Below are 10493 nucleotides of genomic sequence, written 5' to 3'. Positions count from 1 at the left end.
GGAGGGGGCCTTGAGGGACATTGGATACAGTGCAGCTGAATGGTTTGAGCATTGCAGTTGAGAGGGGCCTCCTGGTGTCCAAGCTTGGTTCAACCTCACATTCCGAAGCAAGAGCCCCATCCTATCTCTACCAAAGCAAGCTCACCTTCACACACAGCCCTGGACGCTCGTGATTTTCGTGTTTTTGAGATCCTAGCTGTCTTGTCTCTGCCACCTTTCCATCTGTTATCCGATGCAGTCTGGCTCAGGCTTTGCCGGTGATCAGTGGGACTCCAGGAGGCAAAGGTGGGTGGACTGAATAGAGAATTCTTTGCCGGAGTCGGCAGCGAAGAACACGGAAGAGAAGCTTGAGGTTGACGGTGCTCCCTGTGTAGCTGGCTGGGTGCACGGGGAATCCTCTTGGGCTCCTCCGTAGGTCCTGGCCATTGATTCCAAGGAGCCATGGGCAGCATGCCTGCGTTTCTTTCCTGGTCCCAGCCAGACCTGACTGTGAGGGAAGGATCAGTTGGCCGGAACGATGAGCGGCGCTGGCCTCTCTTCCTGTGGCTGTGCCGCCGGACCTCTGCAGAGACCTCCTCCCACGGGTGGCCTGGGAGTTGGCCATGCTCTGCAGACAGATCCCGCCTCCGGCCTGCATTCTCAGTGCTGGCCTCAGTCTGCCTTTGGAGAATGCGGTTCCTCCCTGCCCGAGTGTCCCACTCGCTCAACAGCCTCTCGATGCGTCCGGCCTCTGCCTGGGCAGCCTCCAGTCGTGCAGTGAGGGAGGAGTGGAGACTCTCCAGACGCTGACAGGCTAGTGTCACATCTTGACAAGTGGGCTCCTCTGAGCAACGGCTGTGAGGAGGAGAAAATTAATGGATCAATAGTGACATTGTACCGTAGGTGAACCCCGCACTGTGGCACTTGTTGCATATGCGTACATTCATCCCTCACGTTTCTTTTGGTGAGGCGTCTGGAACTGGCTCCTCAGGCGCCCTATTCTCTGCTTCCAACCTACCTGGGAGACCAGCCAATCTGCGCAGCAGGGGGAATTCACTCTTCAGATGATGCATTTGAAGTTATGCTGAGCCTGCACTGCATCAAGAACCCCACTGCGCCTCCAGTCCTTGCCATGCCGTGGTCCCTGGCCCCTCATCGACTCACTGCCCAATGATCTGTCTGCGAAAGTCTGCCCAGGCACGGTCCAATGACTCCATCCGTGTATTTTTTACTCAGTTCGAATTCGGGGAGTCTGGTCCATGCCGATTGGCATCGCAGCGATGGGTGGGAAGGCGTCCCCTCTCAGTTCTCCCTTCCTTCGTCTAAATTCGCGCCCTAGTTCTCAGCTGTGCGGCGCGCTCGCGGACACAGCGACTTCAAGCCACCACCAGCTAAGCACCATGCGATACATTACTCATGTTGCTAAAAGCCATTTCACTAATTTCTGCCCTCCAGTAGAGCTGCCGCTAGTGTCTGCCGTCCCTCACATCCACCCTCGCGACACGCCAGTGGGCGCAGCAGTGCCACCGCGGAGCGCTTGCCTGGCCACATCCGCGGCAGCGTATCCGCCACAGAATATAGGTGGGCACTGCCTGCTCCCGCCCGGGCATCGAGTACTGGAAACTTTCTCTGCCAGGACCGGCGACACATCCCTCCCAGTTCCGTTTGCAGCCTTTCGTACTTAGACATGGGTAAGGCAAAGCCTGCACATCACACCAGCGCTGAACTCAGGGCCAAGGCCAGGGCGGCCACCCAGAATGTCGGTGGTGGGGCAGCAGGCAAGGTGGATCGGTTAGGAGGTCAGGCAGGACATCAGAAGTTTAGGTGGGTGGGAAGGATCAATGCTTGCCGGAGGAGGGGTAGACACATGCGAGCGCAACAGAAATCAGGTGGCTTTATACCTGACTGGATGACATGTTTAATCGCCCATGACTCTCGCAGTGCAGCCTGGGGCCTTCCCTGTTGTGCCCTGCAGTGCCTGGACTGGCCACAGCTCTTCTGACAGCCGTCACTCAATCTCCTCAGGTGCACCGTCTGCGGTCAGAGCGCCCCCGACATCAAGACCGCTCAGATTCACTTCGAGGCAAAGCACCCGAAGATGCCCTGGGACCCCGTGGCGGCCGTCGCAAATGTGCACGAGCTCCATGGCGGAGTTACCACAAAGGTGACGTTTTGTTGTTGTGGGCAAGCTTCTCTGACAGTGGGAGAGTTTGCACTGTGCTTTGGCCTTCACATGCTGTGGGCGTGATTGCCACTCACCCCTCTAGATGGCACAAGGTCGTGCCGGAGTGCCTCACCGTCTGTTGGTCTTTCTGCTGCCCGACAGCTCAAGGGCCGAAACTCATATCGTGCACTCTAATGCACGCTCCATCATCCCTTTCTTGCCAGGGGGTCGCTGTCCGTGGAAGCATGAAGAAGTGAGAAGGTCTTGATGGAGACCTCTTTCATGCACCCAACAAGCATTGTAGGCAGTGTCCTTTAGACCCTCGACACTTGCTGAGGGTGCACTGTCCATCGTTTAAACTATTCCAGACTACTTTAATCCATGGAGATGCTGGTCCTTGGCATGGACTTGCATCCTGCAAAGGCGTGCTTAGGCACTGTAAGCACCCTGGTGAGCCGCCGGATTGGTGGGTAGGGTTTCCATGGCCGGCCGTACACCGTCTCGCGGCAACATCTGGGAGGTGTCGCGGACATGAGCCCGCAGACATGCGCGATTGGACCCCGATGTACCATCGTGCGAGCCCGTCTGACATGGGCAGGCTGGCGCGGGAAATTCAGGAACGTTCGCGCAATGTTCAAAGCTTCCAACTAAGGAGGTGTTTTCCTAAGCGCCAGGATCGTGCTCCGGGTTTCAGGGTACACGCTGGGAGGAAGCTGCTCATGGTAAGAGAATGAGATCCGGGCGCACGTGCACGGCGGTGCGGCCGTCGGACCAGATTCCCGTGGTGGCCAGGGCCTCTGCAGGCCATAAATGATGAGGGTTCGGGTCCCTGCTGAGTAGCATCTTCGTCGAGGCCACCTCCCAACAATCAGTCCTCGTCACGGAAGCGGCGAGCGACGGTGTCCTCGGCCCCGACGCGTAAGGTGGTGCCTCCGCATACTAGGGCAATACTTAAATTTTCAGCCCACCAGATCCAGCCCATTCCACACCAAAGTCGCCCATCATTAGATATCAGACATTAGAGCAGTATGGCTTCCCCGCCGGTGGCGTACGAGGTGGACAAGTCCGGCCACGACAAGGAGCAGCTGTCGGGAGTCTGGGAGCGTGATACGGACCTGGACGCTCGAGTTGCCATGGCCCAGAACAGGGTGAGAAGGGAGAATTTCTCACCCTTGCAGGAGGAAAATACAATGTACTCCCCAGTACTAGATCCTGGAGCTGCTGGGAGTGCGCATTCGGCTCTGCAAGAACAGGATGCAACCCACCCTGTTGTCCACTCCACTCTCCATCCTACAGGAGAAGAAGAGACGGGGCTGGCCCATGCTGTTGCTGGCGTGGTCCTCCTTGGGCGTCATCTATGGAGGCAAGTGTGGACAGCCTTCTTTCCCGGGTTGGAGAGCATGTGTGGCAGACAGGAATGGGAGTTGGAGCATGTGCGCTTCCATCGGGAAACTTGCCTCTCCAAACCGCTCATCAAATGAATGTCCTACAACCCCATCGCATCCTTCTCCACCATGCAGACATTGGTACATCGCCCCTATGTAAGTCACTGCAGTCATGCTGAGAGGGATGAGTTTGTTTGCTCTCACCCACTGGATTCTTTGCGATTGACAATTTACAACATCCTACTGATTCCATGCTCAAGCCCATACTTTGCTCAGACACGTTGGGGACTCTCTTTGCTGACGGTGCTCCTGATGATGAAGAGGAGATCATGGGGACCTTTTCGATGGTGTGCCACCAGGGAGGGCGTGCAAGCTGTGAATCCAGAGCAAAGTGTCTGCTCCACTTCCCCTTGCCGTGCTGCCTGGCAACATGTCGCATCCTTGGTCTCTTGCCTCTCCCAGATTTTCTGGTACCTGACCATCATTGTGCTGATCAAGTACGTAACATTTGCCCTACGTGCCGACGACAACGGAGAAGGTGAGCCAAGGTGCCTAGCTGGCACGCGGTGCCTTTTCCCATGGACCATGTCGCAGACAGCCCATTTCCTCGCTGGTTAGCTGGAAAGGGAGGTGGCCTGAAATAGATCCTTCTGCCGACCTCGATCCGCCCTCCAATCCCTTGTAGGTGGTACATTCGCGCTGTACGCCATCATAAGCCGCGCCTGCAACCTGAGGTCTGGCGGCGCGACCCACACCTCCGACTTTGAGCTCTCAGGCTACGACCCCCTGGCATCGGCCACCGCTCCCCAGGGCTCAGACGTGGCACCCGCCCCAAATGCGAATGTGAAAGTGAGGAGCGGCGCCAATGCGCGTGTCAAGAGTGAGTCGTGCCCGGAGGGTGCGCTGGTACCATTCTCCATGGCTTCAGGAGTGCATGCTGCAGAATTGCGCTACTCACAACTGCCACGCCCACCCATCGTGTGAGCAGGGGCGCTGGCCACGAGCTCTTTCCTGCAGGTTCTCCTGCTCTCCATCACACTGTCTGCTGTGTGCCTCATCCTGAGCGATGGCGTGCTCACCCCCGCGATCTCGGTCGTGTCGGCGGCGCAGGGCATCCAGTACCAGTCCAACATATCCAACGGCGAGTTAGGGTCTGTTGGGTGCACCTTGAGAGATCTCATGTGGATTGCGACGGAGGGCAGGGTCGGTGTGCCATGCTTCGAGCTGCTCCTGTAGAGACACATTGCGCCCATGCCTTGTCTTTCAACTTGATGGTAGCGGCCCCCAAGGGTCTGAGTACTTGCCGCTCGACATCAAGCAGGCCATCAGGAAGATTCAAGACTCATCATTCCCCTTTACAACAGATGCTGTGGTGGGGATTAGCATCGGTATCATTGTCATCATCTTCTCAGTTCAGCAGTTTGGCACCAAGAAGATCAGGTGTGGTGGTCGATCTGTACTGTGGCCAGGAAGTAACCCATGACCAGTCTCTGCGTGATGATGGCTGAAACAACATGCGAGTCCCCTGTAGTTTGCATGCTACCACGGTCTCGGGTGTCTTGCTGGACATTCACAGAATTTGCAGCTTGCTGGTCTCCAAGCTCGGTCAACCAGACCCTCAAGCTGCCCTCCTGACCCACCCTGCAGCTACCTCTTTGCTCCTGTCACCACCATCTGGTTCCTCGCCATCGCGGCCGTAGGCCTGTACAATATCTTCAAATTCAGGCCCGCAGTTTTCGCAGCCATCTCGCCACACTACCTGTACTACTACTGGAAGGTGGGTCTGCTGAGAAGGAGCGTGGAAGAGGGCTCCGTGTGTGTTTGGCAGATATTTGCACACCAGCCGACAGGACATACTACAGTATCGCTGTTGAACCTCCAGACTCAAGTGCATTGCTTTGGCCTCTTCTCCATGCCAGGCTGGTGCTCATGAGGCATGGGTGAAGCTGGGGGGCGTCACCCTGGCTCTCACCGGCGCGGAGGCGCTGTTTGCCGACCTGGGTGAGTTTCCGGGGCAGGGGAGGTGAGACGGATGCTGCTCGTGTGGTTTGGCATTGAGTATGTGGGGCATGCCAGGTGGTTGCTCAGCAAGATTGGAGGTCTCTGTCTACACGGTCTTCTTGCAGAATGAGGGGCATTTCAGTCCTTTGATAAACCCATTCACTCCTCAACAAACCGCCAGGTCACTTCAATGCTCCGGCGATCCGGGTGCGCAGATACCCGGGCACCTAAGATATCACTGAGAATGAGTGTCCCGTTCCAACCAGCGGGCGTACTGCACCAGACTCCGCCAAACTGATGCGCCCTGGCCCCGTGCCTGCCCCTCCCAAACCACAACCCCCACCCCTTGCACCCTCCCAAGCGCAGACCAGCTTCATCGCGTTCGTCTACCCCTCCCTGGTGTGCGCCTACCTGGGTCAAACGGCCTTCATCATCCACGACCGCTCGGCGGCGCCCACCGCCTTCTGGTCTTCCGTGCCCAAGCCGATCTACTGGCCCATGGTGGTGAGTCGCCCTGCATTGAGGAGGGGCATGGTTTTGCCCAGGATTACGGTGGGGGGCCTGGGGTTGCATGATCTGACGAGCTGGAGGCGCTTCGCCATCCCAGGGCCGCCGGGACGCCTCTTTGCTCAGAGAGGTCCCGGCGACCACTCCCTCCGCTCCCACCTCCCCTCCAGGTCATTGCCACTCTCGCGGCCATTCTCGCATCTCAGGCCATGATCACAGGCTGTTTCTCCATCGTGCAGCAGGTGCCGGGTCAGGCAGGGATGCACCTGGTGTGATGAAGTGTGTTCAAGGGAGGCCTTGCCCGTGCGGCATGGCCATCCCCCCTTGGAATCGCAGCAACTCCTTTTGCCCCAAGATCATGGTGGCATGCCAGCCTATGAGGCACAATGACCCCTCACCGACAGGCCGTGGCCCTAAACTGCTTCCCAAGGGTCACCATTCGGCACACCGAGGCGACGCACCGGGGGCAGGTACCTGGGCCACTTCCTTGGTAGACCCCGGGTTGGCCACTGGCCTGGCCCCGCCATGTGCATCACAAGCCTCCCCCGAATCCAGTGCCGCCCACAGATGCTCACCCTGGGGAACACGCATGCCCGCAGATCTATGCCCCACAAGTCAACTGGGTGCTGATGGCAGGGACGGTGATCGTCATCGGCATATTCCAGACCGGGCCCGGCATCGGCGCAGCCTACGGTGAGAGGGGATCGTTCATGTGCCTGGCTGGCGTGACGCAGCCAGGCAAAGGGCCATGGGCTTTTCCCTGCCCAGCAGACCCATGCGCTTGCACAGGCACCCCAGCAGCCTCTGACCCCTGGCCCTCACCACCATCCCTCTCCAGGTCTGGCCGTGGTTTCCACCTTCTTCCTCACCACCTCCCTCCTGTCACTGGTCATGCTCGTGGCATGGGAGTGGAACGTGGGCTGGGTGCTCCTCTTCTGGCTGCCGCTCTCTACGCTGGAGGGCATGCTCCTCTCCGCCAACGCCCTCAAGGTGTGTGTTGGCGGCGAGCATTGTTTTTGTGATCGCTGGGGCAGCGTGGCTCAGCAGGCACCTGGCGGACTCGAGCGAGGGTCGACGTGCTTGAGCGGAATGGCAGACCATGGGATGCGGACAGACTGATGAGCCTCTGGGTCTAGAATGTAGGGCCCAGCAGCTCTGAGCAAGGAACCCCAGACACCAAGCAGCGCTGCGCTTTCTCACGACAGACTATGCGGATGCATTCAACACTCCAAATCTCTTCCAACAGGTTCCCGATGGCGCATGGTTCCCCTTGGGCGTCACAGCGATCCTCGTGACCATCCTCGCCACCTGGACCTATGGTAGGCTGGGCGGGAGTGACTGGCTTATGTGGAGGGTGTGTCAGGGCTAGGCTGAGGTCATGGCTCCTTGGCTTCTGCGCAGAGGCTATGGAGGGCGCCACATGCATGCGCTCCTTCCCATCCAGTCCGCCAGAAATTGTACCATACAACTGAATTTACACAAAGCAAGCCCCGCGCCATCCTCCAACCCATCCCGCATGCCGCGCCTTGCAGGCCAGAAGCTGAAGAGGGGGTACCAGGACCAGCACCGCTCCTACCTGCTCGACCTCCTCCAGCCCGCCGATGGGCCAGGGGCCGGGCCCACCCAGGCCCTGCAGCTGGCGGGGTCCAGGCAGCGGCTGGGCGTCGCGCCCGGCATCGGCCTGTACTACACCGAGAGCCTGGCGGGCGTGCCCCCCGTCCTGGCCTTCCTCCTCCCCCGCATCCCTGCCATCCACGAGGTGACCGTCTTCCTGACCGTGCGCCACGTCCCCCTCCCCACAGTCCACGCCTCGGAGCGCCTGCTGCTCAGGTGGGCGGCAGGTGGCACGCGCTGTTGCTGAGGAAGAGGGGATGGGTTTGTGTCAGATGATGACTCCTGTAGCCCAGGGATAGTGAGAATGGGAAAAGGACGCTTGGTTCCGTGTGTCCCAATGGCTAGACCCCGGTGCAAAGCACGGCAGCCTGCTGTGAGGCCACTTTTCTCCCTACTACTTGCCGCAGGAAGCTGCACTACCAGGGTTTCTACCACGCTGTCGTGAGGTGAGCCCTGGTCTTGCAAGTACCGCCTGCGTTCCTGGCCAAGGGGGACAGAGGAAACCTGAGGGGTCGCGTCCAACCAAGCAAACTCTCAGCCCATCCATTCCCTTTGGTACATTTCCCCAAGGTACGGCTACATGGAAGCTGTGGACCACGACAAGCAGTTTGTCGACACCTTGGTGCAGGTATGGACTTGTTCCATGTTAAGTTGAAGGCAGCTGGGTCACGCCGACCTTCTAACACCATGCAAATTTGGAGGCTGTCGGGTTGGCTTCGCATGGCATTGGACTGAAGTTTCAGCGCTGTACAGCGTGTGGTCAACTTTCCATTCACATTCATTCAAAGGAGGTTCCCCTTACTTCCGGCCTCCTTCCATCACAACTTCCCCAGGAGCTGCTGGACTTCCTGTCCCCGGAGGTGATCAAGGAGTCCGAGGCGGCGGCGGCGGACGAGGGCTCGCCCTCCGACGTCACCCTGGGGTCCGCCACGGGCCGCGCTCGTCGCAGCCTGGCCGCAGCCGCCAAGGCCATCGCGGCGGCCCATCGCGCCGCGACGGCACTCAAGGCCGTGGATGAGGACGCCTCCACCAAGCAGGCGGGCAAGGCGCTGGTGGGGCAGGACGGCAAGGACACTCCAGGCCTGGCCCTGCATGTGGAGGAGAGGGAGGGCGCACCCTCCCCCTGGGTCCAGCAGCCCTCACAGTTCAGGTGAGGGAGGGAGAGGGGTTTGTGGGAAGGACACCTGCGCATGTGTGGGGCTATCCTCTTGGGGCACCTGCCGTTGCCACGCTGGTCGCTCACAAGCCCGACTTGAGCTCTGGCACCCCCCTCACAGGGCCTCGCTGAGGAAGAGGCGCGGCGCCAGCCTGTCGGCCGACACATTCCCCACAAATGGTACTGTGCAGGGCAGAAAGGGTGCATGCGTGAAAGGACCAGCTGGCACGTGGCTCCTCTGCAACGTCGCTGGGTGCATTGCCACACCCTCGACCGTCCCCTGTCTCAACCTCTCCACCCCTCCCCGGTCCCATCCTTGCAGCCCCCGCCCAGAGCGAGCAGGCACTGGTGGGCGCGGCGGCCGGGCACGGCACGCGCTTCATCTTGGGAAATACGCACCTCACCCCTAGCACAGACTGCGGCTGGATCAAGGCACGTGCAGCTGGAGCCGGGGATGAGTTGCATCATTGTTTGGGATGCACATGGCAAGTATTGCCCTCCAGCATGCTGGACCCGATAACACAGAACACAAGCGTGCTGGTGACCTGTCAGGCGCTTTCTCACCGCATCCTCAGCCCCGCTCTCCGTCCTCACACCAGGCGTTTGTGGTGGAGACCATGTACGGCGTCCTCTCCAGGAACATTCAGAGCACCGCCCAGACGTACCGCCTGGACCCCGATGCCGCGGTGGAGGTGGGGATCAACATGAGGGTCTAGAGCCGGCAGCCTGGTGCCAAGCACTCGTCGTCGCTGTGCGCCCTGGCAGCGCACCACCACACCAAGCCTTGGCCCGCACCACTTTCAGTTTACTGCACCTGCTGTGTGGCACACCGAATACCTACACTCCCATCATCATACCTCTATGCTGTACCCCACTGTAGCTCTGCTGCCAATGCCTTTGCCCTTGCATGCCCTTGTGTAGATTCTTCGAGACCAGCTTGTGACATTTGAGATACGCGTGTGCAGTGAGACTGGCGACTGGTGATACATGTCTTTCCGCTGAGTACCCCCCTCCACATGCACATGCGCATGCGGTAACCATTCACGAGATGAACATGTCAAACACCTCCTTGCCCTCCTTGCCCAGTTCCGTGAATGTGTACTGCGCTCCCAGCTCGGCGATGCAGGTCTGGAGCAGCGCCGAGTCCTCGGGCGGGACCTGCAGCCCCAGCAGGACCCCAGACGATTGCCGGCCTGCAAGGGGGAGAGGTGGGGTGGGGTGTGGGCGGAGCTCCCTCACAGGCTGCAGCCGACACATTCCTGCGGCGGCATGCGCCCATCACACGGTGCGCACGACCCCTCCCACGGTCAGGAGCAGCATGTGCCCCGGCGGACCCTCTCAGCCGCCCACCTGTCCTCCGGTAGTGGAAGAGCGTGATGTTCCAGATGGGGGACAGGCGGCGCAGGAAGCGGTACAGCGCCCCCGGCACCTCGGGGAAGTCCACCTGGAAGATGCGCTCGTGCACCAACTGGCGGCCGCCCTCGATGCGCGCCCGCCCGCCCACCAGGTGCCGCAGGTGGAGCTGCGATAGGGTGTTTGATGGGGAGGAAAGGCGGAATGGACGGGGGCCCTGAGTCCTGGTAAGTTGCAGTGCACAGACCTGGCAGTGGAATCACTCTGCGATTCCCAGATCATCAGGCCGAGCTTGACGAATGCGTTGTGCCTGTCAGCGCTGCCCCCTGCTTCC

At 59.8% G+C, this 10493-nt stretch overlaps 2 protein-coding genes across 2 annotated transcripts in view; one reads left to right on the top strand and one right to left on the bottom strand.

Moving 5' to 3' along the window:
• Nucleotides 1-3171: 3171 nt before the first annotated feature.
• F751_4794 (Potassium transporter 26) lies at nt 3172-9522 on the top strand (the record flags this gene model as incomplete). Its single annotated transcript, XM_011400895.1, has 21 exons — nt 3172-3291; nt 3991-4066; nt 4214-4408; nt 4517-4735; nt 4893-4968; nt 5176-5305; nt 5448-5529; nt 5711-5736; nt 5896-6033; nt 6207-6278; nt 6441-6506; nt 6636-6729; nt 6875-7026; nt 7283-7355; nt 7569-7866; nt 8058-8096; nt 8221-8278; nt 8484-8800; nt 8928-8986; nt 9129-9154; nt 9406-9522. 21 exons carry the CDS (start codon nt 3172-3174, stop codon nt 9520-9522), a joined length of 2433 nt encoding a protein of 810 aa, XP_011399197.1.
• A 325-nt stretch (nt 9523-9847) lies between these two features.
• The window catches only part of F751_4793 (L-threonine dehydratase biosynthetic IlvA), a gene marked incomplete at both ends in the record, with an annotated part of 4074 nt that continues 3428 nt past the window's right edge, over nt 9848-10493 (bottom strand). The window contains 2 exons of the mRNA XM_011400894.1: nt 9848-9999; nt 10157-10328. Coding sequence (XP_011399196.1) covers nt 9848-9999; nt 10157-10328 — 324 coding nt within the window. The remainder of the gene's footprint in view (nt 10000-10156; nt 10329-10493) is intronic.

The sequence above is a fragment of the Auxenochlorella protothecoides genome, assembly GCF_000733215.1.
Source record: "Auxenochlorella protothecoides strain 0710 unplaced genomic scaffold scaffold54, whole genome shotgun sequence".
NCBI lineage: Eukaryota > Viridiplantae > Chlorophyta > Trebouxiophyceae > Chlorellales > Chlorellaceae > Auxenochlorella > Auxenochlorella protothecoides.
Note: the sequence above shows the minus strand (reverse complement) of the source record. Positions and strands in the feature narration are given on the sequence as shown.